The following is a 27,704-nucleotide window of genomic DNA, read 5'->3' on the forward strand; positions in this document are numbered from 1 at the left end:
AAATCCTTTGCCTTCCTAACATTAATAGTCATGAAGTTCAGATATTCTGGAGAGTATAAGACCTTTCAATATTTAATTTCTAACCACTTTTCCAGCTCCTTTAGTGCTTTTTTCCTGAAAATCCCTCTGTATCTTGCTCTTTGCTTTGTCTGGAGCAAGGCAGTAGTGACCTTCTTAACTGAAATGAAGTCCTGATTGTTAGTTGGCTTCTTTTCTATTTACTTGCAGTTTTCCTTCATGCAGCCACAAAACTTTGTATGTATCACTATTAACGTTTATCTTATAATTATTTATGAATATGTATTCATTCATTTAAAAGCACTTATTAGGCATTATTCTGTGCTAGATGTTGTTTGACTTTTTCCCCTCCCCCCACTCACCCCTGGACTTTGACAGCTTGCCCTCTTTTTTTTTTGTATCTTCAACCTCTAGTGTAATGTCTTAAGTAGTAGGCATACCATCAATATTATTGATGTTCCTTTTGTGTTTCATCAGAAACAAAGTTGTTAATGGTACTGAATTGAGATTATTAAGAAAATATGGTCAAAGGGAGTTTTTTCCCCTCTAGTCTTATTGAGGTATAATTTATAAACAATGAAATTAACTTATGTTTAGAGAATAGCTTAATGAGTTTTGATAATTATGTACAGTCATATAACCAGGTGGTGAATTTTTAAAACCTAGACTTTAACATATGTTTTTACTATGTTGTTTTTAAAATCGTAACCTTTTTTCTCTTCTCTTAGATTTATTTCTATATTGTTATTAACTTTATGCAGATCTAATAGGAAAAAGGAGAATTTTTTTCCTTATTTGTGAGCTATAGACTATAATACAAGAATAATAAAGGATGGAATTTGTGTAACATACAAATAAAGAGGCACTATAAGTTTTTTTTGTAGATTGGAAACTCTAAATTAAAACTGGATTCGGACAACTAGAATTTTAAAATTACCAACATTTTAATAAGTTACAAGTTGTAGACAGAATGGAAGCCATCAAAGACCCTAAAATGTAATTTTTTTTCTCTTCTCAAACCAAAATTGTCTGAGGAAAAAGAAAAAATAACTTTTAAAAGTAACTTTTAAATCTCATTTAAAAAATAACTTATTTTGGTTCACATTCTTTGAGCATCAGATAAAATCTTGGATTTATTCTTCTGAAGAAACAGTTATGTGCACAAATTTTTGCATATAATTTCAGTGTTTCCTAACTCCCAATGTTCTCTTCTTAAAAAAAAAAACCTACTTTATATTTTTGTGATGTTGTCTTATATTTATAAGATATTCATATAAATGTCTTATATTTAATAGTAGTTATCCCCAAATTGAAGAAATGACTTAGAAGTCTTCTGAGGACATTTTCTGGGGATTATAGCAAGTCACAGTGTTTCTTTTCCCATACAGTACATGCTGTACTGATGATGGTTACCTTGTATCTGAGAGTTACCATTGACCTGGTGTGTTGGCTACTTTGAGTCTTTCAGTGCAAACTAGGGCTACCGCTGCTCAATCTTTAGCTTGCATAAGAATTACTGGAAAAACTTGTTAAAACAGGTTCTGGTAGGCCCCACTGCCAGAGATTAATTCAGTTAGGTTTGTTGGGGGGGGGGGCGCACAAGAATTTGCATTTCTAAATAAGCTCCTAGGCGATGCTGATGTTACTAGTCTATGACTCCACTTTGAATAGTACTGTGCTAAAGCTAATCCTGGGTTTCTAATACAGGAAAGCTTTCTTTACCAGATTTAAAAGGGTAAATGAAAGCTATTATCATTGGCTACAAAATTTGGTTAGAGGTTCTCTGTTTTGTGTTTAGGGGGAGCATTATTTTAGCTCAAGAGTTCTGCTTTAGTTTGTTTTTTATAGAACTTCTACTAGTAATTGCAAAGAACTCTTTAAATGTTTGATTTTACAAATGGTAAACAGTGGCAATTAGCTGAAGTACTATTTACTTCACAGATCATTTGGATTTTACTCCCCCTCCCCTGATATAGGCATGTTAAAATTGGAAAATGATTTTTAAAAAATGATGATTGATAATGATTCATGTTATTTGCAAGAATTTGTCTTCAACTGTTCCTTAACAGAGGAAAAAAACTAGTTTGAGGTACTTTACTTTTTAAAAAGAATTTTAAGTATTTCCTTTTTTTATGTAATGGTAAGGTACTGATCTTATAAGAATATACTTAGAGAAATATGTGTCATTAGAAAATAAAAGGATAAAGTGGAATTTAGAATAAAACATTGAATTAAACAGGGATGGCAAGCATTATTTTATTATTTATATCATGATCTTTTATGTAAAACTAGAAACTTTAAGTACAAACTTGATAATAAAGCTATAAATTAATAAGACTTACTGTATAATAAAATTAATAATATCTGTTTTGTCTCTCCAGCTTTCATAGTAACCGTCCAAGTAAAAGGTTTTGTATTTTTAAGAAGCATTCAGAAGATCTCAGGTAACTAGCTGATCTTTTTAAAATCTTTATATTGAAAAATTATTTAACTTAAATTGTGTATATATGACATCTTTATTGAGATATAGTTCATATACCATTTAATTCATTCCTTTAAATTGTACAGTTCATAGTTTTTGGTGTATTTACAGAATTGTGCAGCCGTCACCACAGTTAATTTTAGTACATTGTCATCACTCCAAAAAGAAACTCTTGTACCCATTAACGGTCATCCCCATTTCCTCCCAACTCCTCCCATCCCTAAACAACCACTAATCTAATTTTTGTTTGTATAGATTTATGTATTGTGGACATTTCGTATAAACAGAATGATGCAATATGTGATCCTTTGTGACTGGCTTCTTCCACTTAGTGTATTTTCAAGATTCGTCCATGTTGTAGCATGTCAGTACTTCATTTTTTATTGCTGAATAATATCCCATTGTATAGATCTACCATAGTTTGTTTATCTGTTAAGGTTATTTTAATTTTGAAGCCATTATGAATATTGCTGCTATAAGCATTTGTATACAAGTTTTTGTCTGGACTTGTCTTTTCATTTCTCTTTTGTACGTGTGTAAGGATTAGAATTTCTGAGTTATATGGTAACTCTATGTTGAGCCTTTGAAGACCTGCCAAACTGTTTTACAAAGTACCTCCACTACATTCCGACAAACAGTGTGTGAGGGTTTCAGTTTCTTTACATCTTTGCCAACACTTGTTATTATCTGGTTTTTTTTTTAAGATTTTATTTATTGATTTGAGAGAGAGAGATAGCAAGAGTGGGGTTGGGTACAGAGGGAGAGAGAGAGACGCGGACTCCTCACTGAGCAGGGAGCCTGATGCGGGGCTCAATCCCAGGACCCTGGGATCATGACCTGAGCCGAAGGCAGATGCTTAACTGACTGAGCCACCCAAGCGCCCCTATCTATTTTTGATCACAGCCATCCTAATGGGTATGGAGTGGTATCTAATTGTGGTTTGTTCTAATTTTTTAAAAACCTGATGTTAGGAAGACCAATCTAAATGATTGCTGCTGGATGTTAGAGAGTTCTATTCATTATATCCTTAGACTAGAGGTATGATTAGCCTATATTCTCTTGCTAAATGTGTTTCAGTGGTGACAAGTGTACCAAGATGATATCTTTATGCATTTATATTGTAAAGTGAGAACAAAAATAAGGCCTCCAACGATATTTGAATATTAAAAAGATATCTAAGATACCTAGTAAAATGACTAACACTTTTTTTAGTTTTGAAGTACATTTCTCAAACCACTGGAATTCTTGAAATTGTTAGGTAGCTTAGTAATTCTTATTTTTCCTTTATCAAAGAGAAGTATACAACTTGCTTACTGTTTACTGTGCAGAAAGAACTATTGATGAATATTTCTAAAGACATTGATAATTAACTTTGGTTGTACCACATGCTTAACTCAGAATCAACTGAGCACCATTTTTTCTTAATATTCTTCGGAATTTTTTGGACTCTGTTGTTCTTTATTTTGTTCACATTGCCATTGCTACTTGAAATAATCAGTGTCTTTGCTGTCCTCAGCTAATATATAGAGATAAGGTTAGCCAGTACTTGTTTTGGTGCTTTGAGTTAGTGGAAAAGGTGGAACAAGGGATGATACTATGTTTCAGGGCCTTTGTACTTATTAGTCCCTGTGACTAGTCTTGTTCCCCAGATTTCTGTATGTATTCCTTTATCTACTTTGGGCTGCTACTCTGATCAGAGTGAGCCTTTCCTTGACCACTTGATTTTACCTTGTATCTTCTCCCCTGTGCTTCACCCCAGCACTTCCTATCTCCTTTTTATTCTACATTTTTATCCAGATTATCTTTCATCATCTAACATACTGTGTCCTTTTTAAAATTTTCTGTGTCCTCTCGCTAGAATATGTGTAGTTTGGATTTTTGTCTCTGCCAGGCATTGACTAGTGCCTGACACATGGTAGGCACTCAGTAAATATTGTTGAATAAGTTAATGTATATGTTGAAAATTATTTATATGAACAGTAGGTCCCACCTATGCTATAGCTCATAGGGATCAGTAGCTCACAGGGAGAGAAAATTTTGATTTAGTTTTAAAAATATAGTAGTATAAATTCTAAAACATTTACTGAATTCAAGGAAATGGATTAAGATTAGATTAGATGTTGCCTTTACTGAAAATTTTTATAGGAATAAAAAAGGGTTTTTTTTCAAAAGATGAGATTTTGGTTTGATTTTTACCTTACTGTTGTCAGTCTCAGTTATGTGTGTGTTTTTTTAAATGAACTATATGATTTTAAAGATCTGGAATACTTTTCTTTCAACTGGAATAGGTCTGAAATAAAAAACTGGTCAATTTCTGTGAATGGACATAGCATACTTACGATTATAGAACAATAATTTTTGTGATTACTCTTTTGTCTGAATGGAATATTCATTCTTTGGTTATTTATTATACATCTGTCAGGTACATAATATAGCAGGTCTTATGAAGACGACAGTGATGAATAGGTCTTGGAATCAACCATCAGGGAATGTATAGTTTATTGGGTGGGAGATAAGGGGTGAATGTATAAAACTATAATAAAGCAAGGAGGACCTTTAGTAAGCTCAATAGGGTCTTTTTTCCAAAGGGGAGGGTGATAACTTGGAATGATCTGCATAGGTGTTAGATATACTTGGCTTTAAAGAATGAGCATTGTTTATACTGATAAAAGATGCACAGAGGCATTTGAGTTAAAAGAAATAGCGTGAATAAAGGTGCAGAAATGAAAAAGTACAAGGCATACAGAGGGAATGGCTAGTAGTAAATGGATGGAGCATGAAGTTTAGATAATAGTAATAAGATTGAAGTCTGGAGCAGTAGTTTTAAGCTTAGAGCTAAATTGTGAAAGTGTTGAAAATAAGGTTAAGGAGTTTGGACTTAATTTGGAGAGCATTAGAGAACCTTTGATATTTTATATAGAATCAAGTGATACTGAATGAAGGTTCAATAGTAAGGTAAGTTATAGATGCATGAATCCTATAGATTAGGACTATTGTGGTAGTTATGAACAATTCAGTAGGGCCTAAGTTAAAATGATGAGGCAGTATTACATCATGTTTAAGAATATGGGCTCTGTCTGGAATCGAAATGCTCAGTTTCAAATCTAGTCCTGACCTTTATCAGCTCTGTGTTTTTGGTAGTTTACTAAGCAAACTTTGTTTTTAAAGATTTTATTTATTTGACAGACAGAGAGCACAAGTAGGCAGAGAGGCAGGCAGAGGGAGAGGGAGAAGCAGGCTCTCTGCTGAGCATGGAGCCTGATGCAGGGCTCAATCCCAGGACCCCAGGATCATGACCTGAGCTGAAGGCAGCCGCTTAACCAACTGAGCCACCCAGGTGCCCCTTACTAAGCAAACTTTATAAAAAGGTGATAAATTATAGCAACTACCTTTTTAGGTCATTAAAATATTTATGTGTTTATTTATTAAAGATTTATCTATTTGAGAGAGAGAATAAGAATGGGGGGAGGGGCAGAGGGAGAAAATCCCCAGGCAGACTCCCCACTGAGTACAGACCCCACGCAGGGCTCCATCCCACAACCCATGAGATCATGACCCAGCCAAAACCAAGAGCTAGACACTCAACCAGCTGAGCCACCCAGTTGCCCCAAGTTGTTAAAATATTTAGATAAAATGATATGTCTAAAATTGTTAGACTGGCACAGTATAAGTACTCAATAAATAATATTATAATCTTGCCATACTGAATATTTTAAGGAAGAGACAGATAACTGTAGTTTGAGCTTTACTATTGGAGGAAACATCATAAGAAAGATCAGTCATGGGGTGCCTGGGTGGCTCAGTTGTTAAGCGTCTGTCTTCGGCTCAGGTCATGATCCCAGGGTCCTGGGATCGAGCCCCACGTTGGGCTCCATGCTCAGCGGGAGGCCTGCTTCTCCCTCTCCCACTCCCCCTGCTTGTGTTCCTGTTCTCGCTGTCTCTCTCTCTCTGTCAAATAAATAAAATCTTAAAAAAAAAAAAAAAAAAAAAGAAAGAAAGATCAGTCAGGAGAAGTTGATTTGGGGAAGAAGTACATGATTTTAGTTTAATGAAGGTCAGTTTTGATGTGCTAATGTGACGTCTAGGTGTAGATACAGAGCACACTGTTAGACTAGAACTTCAGGGGAGAAGTCAGTCTAAAGTATGTTACTTGTTTGTATTTTGTATATTGGCAAAACTTAAAATTTTAAAGTATGTGATGAACTTCAAAACCGCATTTATGCTTTGTTAATAAGTTGACAGTAACAATGATCACATTACATGATCTATTTTTTTTTCACCTAAGCAAAAATCACTTATAAGGAGGATTTCAAAGAATCTCATGGAGGAAGAGGTGCAACCAGAACAAATAAGGGAAACAAAGCCATCAGTTACTACCATGGCTTCTCTCTAGTCTGACCTGCTGAAGCAGGATGATCTTGTCTTTATTATTTTCTCTGGACCTGGGTTCCATTTTCCTTCCTTAGTGCAGACAAGCTTTCTCTATTGGTGACTTGAATATACTAGTCCCAGTCTCCCACAACTTCCCAGATCAAGAAATTTGATTATAAATCCCAGTTTTACAAATCCTTGTTTAGTGAAGGCATGATGAGTTAGGCATTCCATCCCTGGTGCAAGTAACTATGACTAGTGGAATAGTAATTTAGCTACTACTTACCATTGAGACTACTTTTGGTTTCTGCAAGGGCAGTTTATTAATAGAGAAGACTATATAATTAGTTATTAAAGTTAAGCTTTTAAGTTTAACTTAAAAATACTCCATTTAGAAATCTAGTACATTTTAGTAATCACTTTCAAGAGGACTTTTAATTAATGTTTGATAAAGTTCACTTAAGTTGAATAAATTTTTTAAACAGTCACATTTAGGGCGCCTGGGTGGCTCAGTTGGTTGGACAACTGCCTTCGGCTCAGGTCATGATCCTGGAGTCCCTGGATCGAGTCCCGCATCGGGCTCCCTGCTCGGCAGGGAGTCTGCTTCTCCCTCTGACCCTCCCCCCTCTCATGTGCTCTCTCTCTCATTCTCTCTCAAATAAATAAATAAATAATCTTTAAAAAAAAAATAAACAGTCACATTTACAATTCAAGTTCCTTAAATACCTTAACATCATTTATACATTTAATATATTTGATTTTCTTTTAAACAGCATTTTGTATGCTTGACTCATAAGATCCAAAGTGCTTAATCTAGTAAATATATAATAAGTTAAACATAGAGTGGTTTTCTAAGTTCTCTGAATATTTCCATATTTTTGCAGGGCTAATAATATTTTTAAATACCTTTCAACAAAAAATCAAAAGTTTAAACAATTTAAATTAGAATCTGAAGGCCAGTGTTACATCCTGTATGCCAATTATGTTTAAATATTTTCAAATAGCAAATGCTACACAGTCTGATCCAGTGAGTATAAAAACTATTCCTGAATTCAACAAAAAGTATTGACAGCTTTGGGAATTGTTTCCAAACATTTTTTAAAATTTATAATCATTACAGATTTCATTTAGGAACTGCAGCCCTCAGTGGAGTTTTGTTAAGGAACAAGTAATTTAGGTCCCAGATAGTGGACCAGTTCACTGTGCTCATATGCTAAGGACCAAGCTTTGGACATCTGTAGTGAATTAACTACTTTAGTTAATTCAGTGTTAAATGAGAATAATGCCAACCTTGGATAGTTTTGGTGAGAATTAAACTAAAAATATATGGAAAACCTTTAACACATGGTACACAATTGATGGCAGCTACAACATCATCTCTTTTTAAAGCCTTAACGTTTCTCTTCTAATTTTTTCATCACCTAAATAAAACACTAGATTATAAGCTCTGTTAGAGCACAGACTATATTTTTTGGTGATCATTATAATCACAATGCGCTATAATAGTACAGTGTATATAAAGACAGCCTCAGTAAACATATATTGAGTGAATTAATACTATATCCTTGCTTTGCAGATGAACAGAGGCACAGATAGATGGTGACTTGTTAAAATAACACAAGTTGTTAGTGAGGCCAAGGCTGGGCTGTAGGTCTCCTGTCACCTAGTTTTTAGCATGAGTAGTAAAAGTTTATAAAACAAAAATACTTTCTGTAAATAAATGGTAGCATAATTTGAATATGGCTATTCCATTTTCCAGACAATCATTTCAGTTATATCAAGTTTTATAACAAAAACAGGAGTGACAGTTATGACATAAAAAACAAATTATAGAAAAATAATCATTGAACTTATGTATGGATTTTTATAAAAGATGAAAACCTTTTCTTTTATACTATTTGCTTTTTTTTTTTATAGGGGCATTACTCTAGTGTGCCTTAATTGTGATTTCATAGCTGATGTTTCTGGCTTAGATAATATGGCCACACACTTAAGTCAACATGAAACTCATACTTGTCAAGTTGTAATAGAGAAAGGTACGTATATATCATTGTATTACTTTGGATTTTTGGTATTTATTCCAGTATTTTTGGTCAGCCACAATATGGGCTCTTTACTAAATCGTTATTCTCACTCATCATATTTCATGTGCTGTTTTAAATATAAAACTTTTCTTCTAATTTCAGTTTCTGTTTGTATCCCAACTTCTGAACATCTTTCTGAGTAAGTTTAATTTTTACTTCAGTGCATTTTACTTTGATGGATTTTAGCAGTATTGCATTTTAAAATGTATCATTAAAAGAAATGAAAAATATTAAAGTTTTTTGTTTTTTTTTTAAAGCTGCTTGTTGAAATAGGTTCCTGCTCTTTGGAGCTCGTGACCTGGTGCAAGACAAGTTGGAATTTCCTAAGTTCAAAGTTCTGAGATGTTTTCTTACACAAAGGCAGTTAAGCAGCCAAGTTCATGACACTAGCTCTCATTATTCAGCAATTTTCAGCTTCAAATGGGACTAGATTCTTATTCCACCTTATCTTTGTGTCAGGTTGACATATCTTAACATGTGTTTTGGTTTTTTTTTTCCAGTTGGCTCTCTCCAAAAATAACTTTTGTTGCTATGGTCATTTCTTACTTTGCTAAAATAATTTGTGTTTTTCTCTGCTGTACTTGACTTCAGAATAATACATTCCAAATGATATGGCTGTTTGTCTTTTTGTGTTTTGTCTGCTTTCGTAATTTCTTATAAGTCTTAAGTTTTTAGGCCAGATGATTGTCTTTTTCCTCATCCGTTGTCTGTCATTGTGCTATTTTTCTTATTTTTCAGATGCAGAGGCAGCCCAGAGATTTCAAAAAATGTCCAGGGTACACCTGGACAGTGTCCCCCTTCGATGGACACAACTGATGCCTGTTCTCTCTTTTCAAGGAATGTGAATAATTTGACTGTGGGACCTGCTGTAGGTTGTGGTCTCAAGAAATCAGATTTTGGGGAGACTCCCTTCCTTCATGGCTGGCCTCCCGTCAGGCTGATGATGATTTAGCCAGAGATGGTCTCAGGGCCCACCAAATTGAGCACACCTTCCCACTGGGGGCTTTGGCTCTTGATCTTAAGCTTGTGGGTCGCTTGTGGCCAAGAAAACCCCATCAGATCAGTGCTTCAACATCCAAGTTGAAGTATAGTCATTTTGGCTGCTGCCTTTTAATCTTCATCTAGCATGAATGCAGTCCAAGGAATACAAAAGCTCTCTGGTTGTTAGGAAACCATGGTTATTTTCATGTCCTTGGAACAACAGGTCTCTAAAATTATGTTCCAAATTGCAGTTATTTTTCTATCATTTAAAATATATTACTCAGTACTAACTTTCTAGTTTTTTAGGAATACCAATTCTCAGATTTTTGAATTTTAAAAAATTTAATTTTGAACTTGGTTTTATGTTCTCCAAATTTACTGATGTCTATTTTATGATGTTTATTTTTATATTCTTTTCTTTAAAACTGTTGTTTAGTGTTTGCTTTGTTTTGTTAAGAACTCCAAGAGATTCTCTGGAATTCTCTACGGATTCCCTTATAGCTGCCTATTTATAGCTTTTTATTTTGGCTGTTGTTCAGACCATTTGACATTATGATATCCTCTGTCTTACTTTGGGATTATTATGATCAATATTATCTTAATAATTGTGGGTTTTAAAGTGTAAAGAATTGGCAAAACCTCTTCTTGCAGACCTTAAACAAGTTTTAAAGTCACATATTTGTACATCTAATATATAATATCCACTTAAGCATTAACGTAGTCTCTTTGGGTAAAGGTAACATTAAAAATTATGGGGACCAATAATGTAGTTGTTTATATTTTTATATATATATATATACATACATACATATATATCTCCTCATACATATGTATATTTTAAGAATTTGACATTTGTTTATTTTAGTTACATTAAATATAGATCTACTAAACAGTTTTGATGCTATTAATTTCTTTTAATAAAAAATTGTATTGTTTAAGTGCCTCAGGAATTATTTACTAATAAAGAATTCATATGAAAGCTCTAGATTTATCATATAAATAGGAGGATTGCTTTAATTGTTTTATGGAGGCCTTTTTATTATTTGGCCTACAAACTGAAAGCTATATCTACTTAATGCACCGTACATTGTTTTCCTCCAGGACAATTGAAAGGTCACTATACTATACCAATTTCTTGAATCTTAAAGACAAGCAAAATGCCTTTTGTAATCTTACCTGCTGTGAGGATAGGCAGGCTCTGAAAGTATGACTCAATTATGTTTTTTACTCTAAAATCAGAACTTCTTTAATTTTACTTAGAAAAGAAACTTAACACCAATTTAGATGACTGCATGTTATGTAATGTGCTCCTTGCAAATAATAATCAAAAAAGTTCAATCCACTAGTGTTAAATTTCCCAACTAATTAGTACTGTAAATGAATGATTTTCCAAAAGCTCCCAAAGTGGCTTATTTCTTAGCAAGTGGACCTGGTGATATACTAGTCTTTATTTCCTTATTTCTAGGATGTTTTGTCATTCACCTTCTTTCTACCCAATTTTAAAAATATTTTAAAATTTTGCCCAGAAGCAACAACTTCTTTCCATTTGTAACAGAAGTTTCTTTTTCATTTATAAATTCTTGCTCTACCTTGGTTAAAGCTCTAAACTACATTCTTGATATCACAGTGTAGGAGTACTGCTTTGTGTTCCTTCCTAGGACTCTATCTTATGGTATTATCAAGTTCATTTTCTTAAAATTTAAAGTCTTAAGTTCTATCACATATAACTTCCTTTTTAAAAAGTTGGTATAAATAAAACACTTAAGGCAATTGGTACAAAATTTGCTTATTATACGCAGTTGGTTGAATTTTAATTTGGTGCTGACGAGTTACCATCAAGTTTATTCACTTGATCAGAAATTGTCATTTCATGCACGTGTGTTTTTGGTTACCACCAAATAAAAAGTGAAATTTAGTTTGAATCCATCGCCATTCTTAGAAAAAATGATTCCTAAACTATAGAGACTTAGGATTCTTGCCATATTTTTGTCACATTTTGGCAAAACACCTTGCTGCTTTGGGCCTCATTTATTTCTTCAGTGATTTCTCAAACATCTACTTTGTGCCAATCTCTGCCCTTCTCGAGCTCATGTTTTATTTAGTGCTGAAAGACAGGCAATAAAAAGTAAATAAAATATGCAGTATGTTAGACTGTGGTCAATACTGTAGAGTAACATAAAGTAGGGAAGGGGGATAAAGAGTACATGGTAGGAGTTGGTGGTCAGAGAAGGCCTCACTGAGACATGACATCTGAGTAAAGACCTGAAGGAAGGACTGCAAGGAGACTGGGTTGGCCACAAGTGAGTGAGCAAGAGAGAATAGTAGGAGATGGGGCCTGCAAGGTAATGTGGGCCATGTATGAATTTGGCTTTTACTCTGAGATAAGAAGCCATTCATTAGAGGATTTTTGAATAGTGGAGTCTTGTATATCTGAGTAAAAACTACGATCAACAAAAAACCTTAAATAGAGAAGAGTGTTTATATTACTCTAGTCCCTGTCTTGAGAATAAACTACAGAAGACCAAGGGCAAAATCAGGGAGATTAGTTGGGGGGCTCTTATAATAATCTGGTGGGAGATGGCAGTGGATTAGGCTAAGCACCTGGCAGTGTGGGTGATAGAGGTTTGATTTTGGATATATTTTGAATTTGTTGATAGTTTGAATGTGAAATAGAGAAAATGTTGAGGGTGACATCATAGTTATTAATCTAAGCAAATGGGAAGATGGCATTGATACTAATTGATATGGGGAAGACTAGGAAGAACAAATTTGGAAGGGAAGATGAAGACTTTGGCTTGGAGCATGTTTTAGTTTGAGATGCCTGTTAGACATCCAAATGGAGATGTCATAGTCATTCACTTATGTGAAGTGAGGGGAGTGTTCTAGGCTGTAAATATCACTGAACATTTTTAAATGTCATGGGAATGAATACAAGTAACACCAGAGAAATGTGAATAAAATTGGTATATCACTCTCAATATCTTGGTTATGATTTTGTACTATAATTTTGTAAGATGTTATCATTGGGAGAAACTGGACAAAAGGTACATGGAGTCTCTATTATTTCTTACAACTACATGTGAATATAAAATTGTCTCAAAACAAAAGTTAAATTAAAAAAAGTCGTGGAACTGTATGAGATTACCAAGGGACACAGTAGAGATAGAAGGTAAGGTCCACAGATTGAGCTCTGGGGAATCTGACAATAGAGGGTTAGGGAGATGAAAAGGTATTGGCGGAGGAAACTAAGAGGGAGTGGCCAGTGATATAAAAGGAAAACCGGGGGAGTGGTGGTTTCCTTTTTGTAAAATATGAGTGCAGACATGTTGTAGAGTTCTGGGATTCTTTATTCAATATTGGTCATACATACATGTTAAAATTTGTTCTTAGGAGATGAGTACAGAGTGCCACATATCCTTATCTCTGGTAGCAGAAACTTTTGACCGTAAGAAAACCAAATGTCAACATTACTCCCAGCACCTTTAACTCCCTACATGTACTCTCATAAAAGTAATTCTCTTATATTTTTACAAAAGAAAGTAACTACGTCATTGTTTCCCAAACTGAATGGAAGTAGTGTGTCCGTAATTCATAAACTGGGGGGAAAGTTTCCGTGGTCAAATAAGTTTAGGAAATGCAAGTTAAAATTAAATAGATTCTTTAATATAGGATCTTTCCTGCTAGATGTGGGCTGTATCATCTAGTATGTTTATTTGACCCTGGAGTTTTTTTTCCTTCAATACTTATTAACTTTTTGACATTAATTTTCATACAATAAGTATGTAGAATGCTGATCTAGAGGGATCATTCTTTGGATTCTCTGAATTGGGGAATAAAAAGTAGTTTTGTAAGGTGTTAAAGAAGATGGACTCCTAGACATTTCATTCACGTTTATGAATCTTTGTAAGGTAGAGTTTATAACTGGTTGCTAGCAATGTACATATCTTTTTAGAAATTACAGAAATAAAATTATATCCTCTATTTATAAAATCTAAGAAATACATAACAAGGACAGAACAGTTATTAGCTTATTCTGCCTCTGAATATAGCAGCAAGGGGCTTTTTTTGTTTTTTGGTTTTTTTTTTGGAGGGTATGGTTACCTTTCATGATTTCACACTAAGATGTTTAAGAATGTCTCATTTATTTGTAGCTTCTCTTTGTTACTCCTTATGCTTAGTTCATCAATATACCCACTTACTTTTCTTGAGACTATTACTTTTTCCAGTCTTTTATTATCTGTTCAGGAGTTTCTTACATTGTAAAGTTTTCCTTCTTGCTTAAAGGAGTAAGGGAAACAATGACCTAGTTACTTTCTTTTGTAAAAATATAAGAGAATTACTTCTATGGGAGTTAAAGGTGCTGGGAGTAATGCTGACATTTGGTTTTCGTACTTCTGCTTGATACTAAGATTAGGAGTTTTTATACCCAGCTCTACATTAAGCCCTCTCAGTGCTGAAGGGACAGTGGTTGAATAGCACAGGCTCTACAGTTGATTGCTTAGTGTGGGGCTCCTACCCTGCTGTTTCCTAGGCTGTATGTGACCTTGGGTAGGTTACCAGATGTCTGTGCCCCATTCCTCATTTGTAAAACACAGTTAACAACAATACTTGCTCATAAAGTGTTAGGGAATTAAATGAGTATATGCGTATAGTACTTAGAAAGTAGTTGGCACATAGGAAGTGCTATACACATGTAAAGTTATCATTGTTACTACTGTTACGTTACTACTCTTCATGGTTTTATTTCTGCCTGCATTTTATTCATCTTCATTAGAATAACCTCAATTTTTAATCTGAGCTTCCAATACCATTTCACAGATCACTTGTGTTAACTTTCTCTTTCTAGCCCAGTGTGTGTGTGTGCGTGTGTGTGTGTGTGTGTGTGTGTTTTGGAGTTACTGTTGAAGCAAACATAAGTAATACCATTAGATTTTTGGTATCTAAAGCTTACCAAACTTCTACTGTTAGAGAATGTCTATGAATCCTCCTAGGTTCACTTTAGTCACAGCTGTCTTTTCCCCCTAATTATACTGCCTTATACTGACTACACTATGGCTCTTCTCATATTTTCTGTCCACATCTCTGATTTTGAGATCCTTCTGCAGCCTCACTTTAGTCATTTTGGTATTTGACTACCTGAGTTTACTCTCCTCTGCAAACTTGGAGAAGCTACTGTGACATCTCCTTTTCTGCGTCACTTCTTGAAATATAGGAACCTACTGTTTTTAATCCTCCACACTGAAAAAAATCTGTCTCCCTACCACTCTGAAGTGTGGTGTCGTGAAAGTAGTGCTGCTTTGAAATAAGGCAGTCCTAGGTTTAAATCCTAGCTGGGTGTCTAACCAGCTTGTTGAGCCTCAGCTTCCTCATCAGTGAGAGGTCTCATCATAATAAGTCCTTGCAGGGTGGTTGTAAGAAATAGAGACTGAGGATGGTTAAACCATTAACAAATAATTGAAGTTCTTTAGTTAAATATTTAATTAAAATTCCTTAGCACCGGCTTGCCAAAAAGTACTTAATAAACGCATGTTGTTGCCGTGGCTGCTGCAGCTATTGCTGCGGGTGCGACTACTGCTGTCACGGCTCTTCCCGTTACTGCCCCCGCTGTCGCTGCCACTGCTGCTGTTCGTACCGCAGTTCCTGCTACCGCTGATGGCAGAAGACCCTGGCAATGGCCTGTCCGTGGCAGCTTCTCGTCAGGGAGAGTTTTAGTGCAACCCAGCTGCACCGTGGCTGTTGGTAATTTGGGCTTACAGTTCCCAGGTGGCGCAGTGCATTCCTGCAGACTGCCGCGCGGACGGCTCTTCACTGCAGTGCTTCAGTCGCATGCGTTGGGTATAATTCTCCAGCGTCAGATCGAGTGTAGTTCTGACTCTTCTGGTCTGGGGACTATGAAACAGCACCCTTGTTGGAAACTAGTGCATAATGCTCTCTGCTGAGAGGAAAACATTCCTCTGAGCTTATAGAATCCCCTTTTTAGGAGGAAAACATTCCTTTGAGCTTGTAGAATCCCCTTTTTAAAGAAAACTTTTAAAATTATTGCCAGGCATTCATTTCCTGGCTACTTAGTCAATATTACGAGGTTTGTGGAAATGTGTAATGGGGCCAGTTAGCAGTAGTAAAGTGGCTGTTCCTTTTGTAGACCTTTGAAATGATTTAAAAATTTGCTTTTCTCAGATGTTAGATCATAATTCAATCATGGAATTGTACTTGCCTATTTGTTTCACCCTTATTTCTATTTTCTTCTTCCTCTATCTTCTCCAGTACATCTATCTGGGTATATTAATTGTAACACAGAAGTAAAATTTTAGGTTTTGCAAGGTTAATTTTCTTTTCCTTTTTCTTTTTAAAAAAATTTATTTAAATTTTAGGGCGCCTGGCTGGCTCAGTTGGTTAAGCGACTGCCTTCGGCTGAGGTCATGATCCTGGAGTCCCTGGATCGAGTCCTGCATCGGGCTCCCTGCTCGGCGGGGAGCCTGCTTCTCCCTCTGACCCTCCCCCCTCTCATGTGCTCTCTCTCTCATTCTCTCTCTCTCAAATAAATAAATAAAATCTTAAAAACAAATAAATAAAATAAATTTTAGTTCACGTACAGTGCAATATTGGTTTCAGGAGTAGAATTGTGTGATTCATCACTTACATGCAACACCCAGTACTCATCACAAGTGCCCTCTTTAATATCCATCACCCATCTCGCCCATCCCCCCCCACCTCCCTTTATCAACCCTCTGTTCTCTGCTGTTAAGAGTCTCTTATGGTTTGTTTCCCTCTCTCTTTTCCTCCCTTCCCATTTGTTCACTTGATTTCTTTCTTACATTCCACATATGAGTGAATTCATATGGTATTTGTCTTTGCCTGACTCATTCACTTAGCATAATACACTAGCTCCATCCACATCATTGCAAATGGCAAGATTATATTCTTTTTGATGGCTGAGCAATATTCCATTGTATATATGTCCATCTTCTTTATCCATTCATCAGCTGATGGACATTTGGGCTCTCTTCATAATTTGACTATTATTGATAATGCTGCTATAAACATTAGGGTGCATGTGCCCTTCAAATCTGTATTTTTGTATCCTCTGGGTAAATACCTGGTAGTACAATTGCTGGATGGTAGGGTAGTTCTATTTTTAACTTTTTGGGGAACCTCCATACTGTTATCCAGAGTGGCTGTACCAGCTTGCATTCCCACCAACAGTGTAAAAGGGTTCCCCTTTCTCTGCATTCTCGCCAACACCTATTGTTTCTTGTGTTGTTAACTTTAGCCATTCTGACAGGTGTGAGGTGATAGCTCATCTTGGTTTTGATTTATACTTCCCTGATGATGAATGATGTTGAGCATCTCTTCGTGTGTCTTTTGGCCATCTGGATGTCTATTTGTTTCCTATTTGTTTCACCCTTATTTCTATTTTCTTCTTCTGTTCATGCCTTCTGCTCACTTCTTAATTGGATTATTTGCTTATATGGGTGTTGAGTTTGATAAGTTCCTTATAAATTTTGGATACTAACCTTTTATCAGATATGTCCTTTACAAATATCTTCGCCCATTTTATAGGCTGCTTTTTAGTTTTGTTGTTTCCTTCACTGTGCAGAAAGTTTTTTATTTTGGGGAAGTCCCAATAGTTCATTTTTGCTTGCCACTGGCGACATGTCTAGTAAGTTGCTACAGCCGGGGTCAAAGAGGTTGCTGCCTGTGTTCTCCTCTAGGATTTTTATGGTTTTCTGTCTCACATGTAGGTCTTTCATCCATTTTGAATTTATTTTTGTGTATGGTGTAACAAAGTGGTCCAATTTCATTCTTCTGCATGTTGCTGCCAGTTTTCCCAACACCATTTGTTGAAGAAACTTTTTTCCAGTGGATATTCTTCCCTGCTTTGTTGGAGATGAATTGACCATATAGTTGTGGATCCATTTCTGAGTTTTCTCTTCTGTTCCATTGATCTATGTGTCTGTTTTTGTGCCAGTACCATACTCTCTTGATGACTACAGCTTTCTTTGTAATATAGCTTGAAATCTGGAATTGTGATACCGCCAGCTTTGGTTTTTTTTTTTCAAGATTGGTTTAGCTGTTCGGGGTCTTTTGTGGTTCCATACAAATTTTAGGATTGTTCTAGCTCTCTGAAAATTGCTATCAGTATTTTGATAGGAATTGCATTCAAGGTATAGATTGCTTTGGATAGTATAGACATTGTAACAATGTTTGTTTTTCCAATCCATGAGCATGGAAGGTTTTTCCATTTCTTTGTGTCCTCTTCAACTTCTTTCATCAGTGTTTTATAGTTTTCTGAGTACAGATCTTTTACCTCTTTAGTTAGGTTTATTCCTAGGTATCTTATTGTTTTTGGTGCAATTGCAAATGCAGTTTCTTTTTCTGCTTTGTTATTGGTGTATAGAAATGCAGCATTTTTGTACGGTGATTTTATATCCTGAGACTTTGCTGAATTCATGTATTGAATCAAGTTCTAGCAATTTTTTGGTGGAATCTTTCAGGTTTTCTATATTGAGTATCATGTTGTCTACAAATAGTGAAATTTTGATTTCTTCCTTGCCAATTTGGATGCCTTCTATTTCTTTTTGCCTGATTGTTGAGGCTGAGACTTCCGGTACTATGTTAAATAGTAATGGTGAAAGTGGACACCCTTGTCTTGTTCCTGTCTGTAAGGGAAAGGCTTTCAGTTTTTCCCCATTGAAGATGATATTAGCTGTGGGTCTTTCATATATGGCCTTTATGATGTTGTGGTATGTTCCATCTGTCCCTATGCAAGGTTAATTTTCTTGACAGAAAGTTCAGGTTAGAAAGATATTTCCCTCTAACGTATCTTGAAAGTATGAGTCCATGGTTAATCCATAAAGTCTCAAACTTGGAAAACTGGGCTACTAAACCAGTTGTCTCTTTTATTGATTGAATCAAATGTCCCAAAAGCCACAATTTGAAGTGATTTTAAAAGTTGATCTAGTTCTCTCACTTAGCTCCAAGTTTGCTCTAAGCAAAGTACAATGGAAGGGCACTGCCTGAAGTCAAAATATCAGTTCAAGACTCCTCTCTCTTACTAACTTTATGTTCAAATTACTTCAGTTTCTTCATTTGTGAAATGAAATTAAAAATAATCTTGGGACACCTGGGTGGCTGTCAGTTAAGCTTCTGACTCTTGATTTTGGCTCAGGTGATGGTCTCAGGGTCATGAGATCGAGCTCCATATCAGGCTCCGCACTGGGCATGGAGCCTGCTTAAGATTCCTTCTCTCCCTCTGCCTCTTCCCCACTTACTTGCATGCGTGCGTGCGCTCTCTAATAATCTTTACACTATTGTTTAGAAGATTTTAAAAATGTAGAATATTTTACAAATAAAAATGTTTGTTATATTTTGTTAAATACCCTTAATTTAAAGAATACTAGGAAGAAATGGAAACAAAACTGACTTTCCTTGAAACTGAGTTCTTCTGTCTTATTTCAGAATGGCTACTGGGTTTTATACTTAGCACCAGTTGTAACTGCATGGCTCTTTAATAGTATAATGTAAATAACCCTTCCATATATCCCTTGACCCGGAACATTGATTCCTTGCCCTTTGTGTGCAAGACTCTGTATCAAGTGCTGGAAATGGAAATATGAATAAGACATGGTTCATGTCATCAGAGTAATTACAGAATAAGGCAGGCAGAATTGTAGACACTGAATCCACATCTTCACAGGGCCACACAGTACACTGATTTCACAATGAGTTAAACTACTAATACCATGTATATATTACATTATGTGATTTTTGTGAAATGCTATACCAGTAGAGAATCTGGACTTGTTCCCTAAGAGAAATATCACTATTATACCACTCTAAACTATACCAGTAAGTCATTAATTATCTTTCATAAATGCAAGGAGTAAGTAACCTCTTTCAGAAGTAGAATGGCAACATTTTTAATACGTTTTATGTTTAAGAATACTATTTCTCTTTAAAAATGTTTACTTCCGGGGCGCCTGGGGGGCTCAGTCGTTAAGTGTCTGCCTTTGGCTCAGGTCATAATCCCGGGTCCTGGGATCAAGCCCCGCATCGGGCTCCCTGCTCTGCGGAAAGCCTGCTTCTCCTCCCACTCCCTCTGCTTGTGTTCCCTCTCTCGCTGTGTCAGAGAGAGCTCTGTCAAATAAATAAAATCTTAAAAATAAATAAATAAATAAATAAATAAATAAATAAATAAATAATGTTTACTTCCATTGAATACTATGATCATTGAAGAATATGTCAGAAGTCATTCCATTATTTCCCTGTGAAATTCTGAAATTATTTGAAGGAATTATTCATTCTGGACATAATCTAAGTTGGAGAGTCTTAAGTATTCAAAATGGTCAATATCTTCATTTCATATATTTGATTTAACAGGAAAAAAAGAAAATATCTGTGAGATATGCAGAATTTATTTGGGGCTTGTTTCCTTCTCTAAACTAAAAAAAAATCTTATTTGGGTATAGTTGACACACAATGTTGCATTAGTTTCAGGTGTACAACATGTGGTGATTCAACTTCTCTGCATATTATGCTTTGCTCACCACAACTGCAGCTACCCTCTGTCACCAGACAACACTACTGCAATATCATTGGCTGTATTCTCCGTGCTGTGCCTTTTATTACCATGACTTATTCCTTCCATAACTGGAAGCCTGGATCTTCACTCCCCTTCACCCATTTTGTGCATTCCCCATCCCATACCCCTCTGGCAACTGTTAGTTTGTTCTCTGTATAGGTCTGATTCTGCTTTTTGCTGGTTGGTTCATTTGTTTTTTAGATTCCACATATGAGTGAAATCATACAGTATTTGTCTTTCTCTGACTTATTTCACTTAGCATAATGCCTTTTAGGTCCATCCATGTTGTCACAGATGGCAAAATTTCATCCTTCTTTATGGCTGTGTAGTATTCTATTGTTTATATATATGTGTATATATGTACAAGTTTTATATATATATATATACATATATATGTATATATGTAAAACCTCATTATCCATTCTATATTGGTGGATACTTGGTTTGCTTCCATATCTTGGCTGTTGTAAATTATGCCCAGTGAACATAGGGATACATATATCTTTTCAATAATGTTTTTGTTTGGGTAAATAGCCAGTAGTGAAATTATTGGATCATGTGGTAATTCTCTTTTTAATACTTTGAGGAACCTCCATACTGTTTTCCACAGTGACTGTAACAATTTATATTCCCACCAACAGTGCACAAGGGTCCCTTTTTTTCTGCACATCAATACTTATTCTTTCTTCTCTTTTTGGTTTTAGCCATTATGACAGGTGTTAAGGTGATATCTCTTGTGGTTTTGGTTTGTGTTGCCCTGATGAGGAATGATATTGAACATCTTTTTATGTGACTGCCATCTGTATGTCGGCTTTGGAAAAATGTCTGTTCAGGTCCTTTGCCCATTTTTTAATTGGATTATTTTGTTCGTGTTGAGTTGTGTAAGTTATTTATATATTTTGAATATTAACCTTTTGCCAGATACATCATTTGTAAATATTTTCTCCGATTCAGTAGGTTGCCTTTTTTGTTATTGTTGGTAGTTTCCTTCACTTCGCTTTTTATTTTAATAGAGCCCCAATTGTTTATTTTTGCTTTTATTTCCCTTGCCAAAGGAGACCTATCCAGAAAAATATTGCAACAGCCAATGTCAGAGAAATTACTGCTTGTGTCCTTTTAAGGGTTTTATATGGTTTGGGATCTCACAGGTCTTTTTTTTTTTTTTTAATTTTATAGGTAGAATTTAGTGATTCATCGGTTGCATATAATACCTAGTGATCATTACATCAAGTGCCCTCCTTAATGCCCATCACCCCTCAGTTTGTTTCCTTGAGTTTCAGCATCTCTTATGGTTTGCCTCCCTCTCACTTTTCATCTTATTTTATTTTTCCTTCACAGGTCTTTAATCCATTTTGAATTTATTTTTCTGTATAGTGTAAGAAAGTGGTCCAGTTTCATTCTTTTGCATGTAGCTGTCCAGTTTTCCCAGCACTATTTATTGAAGAGACTGTCTTTTCCCCATTGTATATTCTTGTCTCCTCTGTCATAGATTAATTGTCCTTATAAGCATGGGTTTGTTTCTAGGCTGAATTTTCTGATCCATTGATTTATGTGTCTGTTTTTGTGCCAATACCAATAGCATTTTGGTTACTAGAGCTTTGTAATATATCTTGCAGTCTGGAATTGTGATTACCTCCAGCTTTGTTCTTTCTCAAGATAGCTTTGGCTCTTCATTCAGGGTCTTTTGTGGTTCCCTTTTCTAAACTTTTGAAATATAACTGGGATTTTGAGAGATCCTGCCCTTGGATTTCTCTCATCCTACCACAGACATTAATCAAACCAGATCTTGAGCAATTCTAAAATAGTTTTTCCTTTTCAAAGTGGATACAATGTATTTGTCCCTGGTATATATTGCAAGACAGTAGGTAGGAGCTGTGTGTCAAAATATGGTGGTTTCTGGCAGTTTGGACTTCTGTCTCTGATATTTGTTAAGCAGAGAATGATGGGAGACAGTGAAATGGAAAGACAAATGAAACTTCAGCGTAGTCCTTCATTTAGGGCACACCGTACCAACTTCTGACAGGGATTCTAAGGTTACTACCATTTTTTCAGTCTTCTGGTCCTTATAGTAATTGCTTGTATGTTATAAATTAAATATCTAGGGCTAATTCAGCATTGCCAATAAAATAACAAAATAGAGCCCTGGTCTGGCATCAAAATCTTCTGCCTCCACTGATGGTCTTATTTTTTTCTGCTTCACATTTTCACACACAAATATTTTGTTTCTCTTGATTCCTTGTCTCTAATTAGTTCTTCTGTCTATCTAGAATGATTTTTTTACCCCATCTTGCCTAACTTTAGATCATACCTAGGCGTTCAGAAATGGGTAATTTTGTATGAGAGCAAATAGGGCTGGTCCTAACAGGAGTGGACCAGCAATCAAAATTAATGTCTAATGGATTGTGTTTGGGGGTTGGGGGAAGTATTGCAGGAAGATCTCAAAATATGGAAGATATTTAAGTTGTAATAGGCTTAAGAGCGTGTGTGGTACACTCTCAAGTATTCTGGACAGTAACGTTGATTCCCAACTCTACCCAGGCCAGTAATAATAACTAACATTTTTTGAGCACATGTAATTTGCCAGACACCCTTCTGTTTTGTATTTATTCATTCATTTAATTCTCACAAACTAATGAGATACACGCTGTTATTGTCCCAAATTATGGATATTAAGTCAACTGAGGTACAGATAAGTAATTCGCTCATGATCACATAGCTCTCAGGTGGGGAGCCTCAATTTCAATTATAGCCATCTGTTGTCAGAAAGTAAACTAATACAAACTGTACTCTATTGTTTCCTGGTTGTACTTGTGGTTACTAATGTACTTCCTGCCTTGTTATGATTGGCTGAGGAACTAGATGGGACTGAGCTTCAGTGTGTGTTCACAGGAGGGTAGGCAGCAACTGACACACCTGTAGCATTGGGACCAGAATCTAGCTTCCCAAACTTAGAACAATAGCTCTATGATGTATGGGCAATAGGACATTTTCAGCAAACAATGGCATGGATTGGTCTATTAGTAAGATTAATTTGGCAGTGATACTCAGCATGTTTGAGAGTGGAAAACATCCAGAGGCAGAGAGATCAGTTAAGCTTTTTCACTTTTCCTGGCATGATTATGAGGGAATCTGATTCACAGGAAAGGAATTGGCTGTGAAGCAGTGCAGTGGAAATTTGAAATAGAGCCATCACTTTTAATCCTGGTTCTGCTGCTTAATAGATGTATTACTTTAGCATTTTTAGGCCTCAGATTTTTCTCGTCTACAAGATGGGGGCAGTTGGACGATCTCTTAGGACTCAAGTCTAATTCTATATTAGAATCACAGTATATTACTGTGATATTTCTGAATTGAATTGCTGACTGATTGAAATCAGTAGTAATAAAAATGGAGGAGTAAAGCTCCAGATGATGACTCTGGGGTTATCTGTTCAGAAGTAATGGTTGGGATTTTTCCTTAAAGATGAGAAAAACAAGACTGAGTGATAAATATTTCTATTGAATGTTCTTTGTCCATTTGGTACTTATATTCTGTTGGTTTACCTTGTTTATCATCTCCCTAAACCTTCCTCTTCCCCACTGACACTGCTTCTGCTTTACTTGAGATAGTCATTAACTATCTCTTCTCTGTGCTATGGTGAGCGTTGTGAATTGTGCAAGACTGTTGAATCACAGATCTGTACCTCTGAAACAAATAATGCAATATATGTTAAGAAAAAAAAAAGATAGCAGGAGGGGAAGAATGAAGTGGGGGAAATCGGAGGGGGAGACGAACCATGAGAGACGATGGACTCTGAAAAACAAACTGAGGGTTCTGGAGGGAAGGCGGGTGGGAGGATGGGTTAGCCTGGTGATGGGTATTAAAGAGGGCACGTTCTGCATGGAGCACTGGGTGTTATGCACAAACAATGAATCATGGAACACTACATCAAAAACTAATGATGTAATGTATGGTGATTAACATAACAATAAACAATTTTTTTAAAAACTCTCTCTTCTCTGGGCTTCCTGTGTGGAGCTTATCCTCTTCTAATACTCCCCTTTCTCTTTCGGATGCACATAATCATACTTTCCTGTTAGCCTTAGAATAAAGTTCTTAGCATAAGCACTATATCCTGGCAACCAATCTTTCCTGAAGTTGCCCTTGCTATCTCCTCAATAGCATTTTTGACTACTCTCCTTTGTTCCCTACATTACAGTCATATTAGACCACTCAGGTTCTCATTTGTTGTCTTGTTTCATAATTCTTTGCTTTTGCTCTGCCTTGACTCTCCTTCCCCTGCTTTGCCAACTCCTGTTCTTGCTGCAAAACCAAGTTTACTATAGTATCTTCACTGCTTCCTTGCGTCTTTCCCTTTTGTAGTGGCTCAGTCTTTTGAACAGCCATTCCATCATGTAGATGTCTTTTTTTTTTTAACACTTTTCACAATTCCATAAACATTTGCTTCAATATGTTTCCTTGATGATGAACTCCTTGATAGGAGGGACTGTGTCTTAACTTTGGACTAGAACTCTTAGCACAGTACCTGATGTATGTGCAACCCAGTAGATGTTTAGCTCAGTTACCCTTTCCACGTATCTATTAACACCTCTCAGAACAGATGATCAGAAATGGTACACTAGATGTTTTACTGTAATTTATTAGTCTCATGATTACTATCAAATTTAATCTTGAATATCTAAGTGGAAGATGTTAAGAACTGATTGGCTTTCCTACTGGCTTATACAACTTCTTTTCGTCTTTTTTAGTATGCTTACAAATATCTTAAATTGAAGATTACAAAAAAAAATCAACATTGAAATTTTGGGCTTTTAAATTGTTGTTAAAAGGAAAGAATATGGCCTGGCTAAAACGAATCTGAATGATTTTCCCTTTATAGCTTTTCCCTTTACCCCATGTTATGTATATAGTATGAATGAAACCTCAAAAGAATGGACTAATGTAATTAACCCAGAATATTTATTTTACATGTAGCCTTGGATTAGTTATGTGACCTGCAGAAAAATGCAAGAAGGGACATTTATTTTAAACTTTAGAGGGAAAGGATTATCCTTTATCAGAAAGATGTTTCAGCAGGTTCATATACAGAAGAAAAGTAATTTATTTGCAGTCTTGATCTGTAGTCATTTTGAAATTGATCACCAATCTTTCTGTTTTCTTTACACTGAACTTTTCGTGTTTGTTTTAAATGTTGTACTACATTTTTCTATTAAAAATTATTGCAACATTTACAGGTGAAAAGTGTAATTATCTAATAGTAGGTCTTTAGCTCAGAACTTTGAGCTTAGCAAATTTCACTGTCTTCTACCAAGCAATTGAATATCTCAAATGATGACTATTTCAGCAGGTATCTTTAATGAATAAGAATTACAGGTAAGAACACTTTTTTTTTCCAATAGTCTTAATGATGTGTTGGTAGTTGTGTTAAAATTTGTTCATCTTTTTGTTTTAATTTGTTAATCTTAAATTATGCTTTTCTAGTTACAAAAATGTAGTGTACAATTTAATGATGAATTAACTCAGTGAATTTTTTTCTCAGTGGAATTTTCTATAGTGTACTTGCTGAATTTTTAAAATATTTGTTTCCTTAAATATTTCACTGGTTATTATAATTCTGTTCCATAAACAGAATACGAGTATGGTTAAAGCCCCAAATAAGATTGGGATCATAGGCCTCTTAGTGCTAATTATTTGAATAACTTATTTTGTTCTCATCTACCAGTTTCTTAGTAAGATGAAGAATAATAAAAAACTGTCACTAAGCTCTCTTGCAGAGATAGTAAGAGGACATAGTTTCTCCAATTGAAATATCAGCAGTAATAGTAACACATGCTTAATAGTTTTCATTTTAATTGTTGCATAAAATCAGTTTATTAGAACAGCCATATGTGAAAATGATTAGCATGGTAATGTTTCTTTTCTAAGAATGTAAGGTTGATCTTTGATAATTTTTTGAACAGTAACTGAGAGGGAAATTCTTTTATAAAATGTTTTTAAACTTCTTTTTGATCAGTTTGTTTCACAGTTGTTCAAATTGAGTTTAAAATTAACTGCTTAGAAATAAAAATCAGTTGTAATATACAAATTTATTTCAGAACTTCATTAATCCAATATCTTTTTGTTTCTTCACACTAATTTTTCATGTTTTCATACAACTTTATACATGTTATTCTTAAGACTATCATTTTCCTGTATAAATCATTAAAGACTAACGTGAAGTTTCATCTTTATGAATATTGTTCACAATTGAACATTTAAAAGAATTACCAAATCTTTAACCTCCAAAATGATTGAGCATTTTGTCAATATTTCTGCAAGTTTTATTCATTTAAATTTGTTTAGTAAGTTAGTTGTAAATTATTGTAATACACTACCAATATAATAAAAGAACAAAAAATGACACACTCTATTTTAAATATTTTGCAATTTCATGTAATCACTAAAATATAGATAAGTAATTTTACACAAATTATTATTAATATCTAGTAAAGCATTAGCTTTTATAGACCAATTTTTTTTAGTGTTCCCTAGGAGAATGGATAAAGAAGATTGCCAACTCCATATTTCGACTAACCATGAGAGTAGCTTTTAGGACAATTGACGTTTCTATCCTATATGTCTTCATTTTTGTGCGTGAAATTTAAGTCAGTATAGTTGTTGCTTATATTAAATATATTAATCCTTACATATAGCTCTAAGCCTTCATAAAGTAATGAATCACTTAACTATTAATGGCATTTCAAATCAGGTAGGTACTTACGTAGTTTAGAATTTAGTTTAATATATAATGTCAGTAAATAATATTTAGTTATCAGCAGTTTCTAAAAGATCTTTTGGGAAAGCTAGCTTTTATATGAAATTATTTTAAAGATGGCATATGCCTTAATGTAATGTTACAATTTTTCTATTTTCAGAAACCAAGTTTAAAAAAATTGTAGTTAATATTTGAGCTATGCTTATGGTAGCTATGCTCTTAAGAGACTATATCCTTCAGAATTATAAATTATTTCTGTGATTTTGCTACCTTAATTGTAATAAATATTGAAATAGCATTATATTGAATTTCACAACAGATAAAATTTCTCTTCTCTCACTTTTTAAGCCCTATAATAGTAAATACTTATGCATATTATATATATGAAGCATATAACCTGCTTTTATTTTTAAAAAGTAATTCTTTTTTTGA

General features: G+C 34.9%; 1 protein-coding gene across 16 annotated transcripts in view; it reads left to right on the forward strand.

The window, feature by feature from the left end:
- ZNF280D (zinc finger protein 280D) overlaps positions 1 to 27,704 on the forward strand; it is a 303,349-nt gene that overhangs the window by 251,460 nt on the left and 24,185 nt on the right. For 15 of the 16 annotated variants that reach the window (XR_010405014.1, XM_054513529.2, XM_054513531.2 and 12 more), the window contains 3 exons: positions 2,400 to 2,462; positions 8,789 to 8,907; positions 9,058 to 9,094. Coding sequence is in view for 15 of the 16 variants with exons in the window: in XM_054513529.2 (XP_054369504.1) it covers positions 2,400 to 2,462; positions 8,789 to 8,907; positions 9,058 to 9,094 (219 nt within the window). In the remaining variant the exon portion in view is untranslated. Of the gene's footprint in view, positions 1 to 2,399; positions 2,463 to 8,788; positions 8,908 to 9,057; positions 9,095 to 9,693; positions 24,494 to 27,704 lie in introns of those variants that run through there. The other variant, XM_064570430.1, reaches the window with a different exon arrangement.

The sequence above is a fragment of the Mirounga angustirostris genome, unplaced genomic scaffold (genome assembly GCF_029215605.1).
Source record: "Mirounga angustirostris isolate CCGP_5_RB_7025 unplaced genomic scaffold, mMirAng1.0.hap1 SCAF_9, whole genome shotgun sequence".
NCBI lineage: Eukaryota > Metazoa > Chordata > Mammalia > Carnivora > Phocidae > Mirounga > Mirounga angustirostris.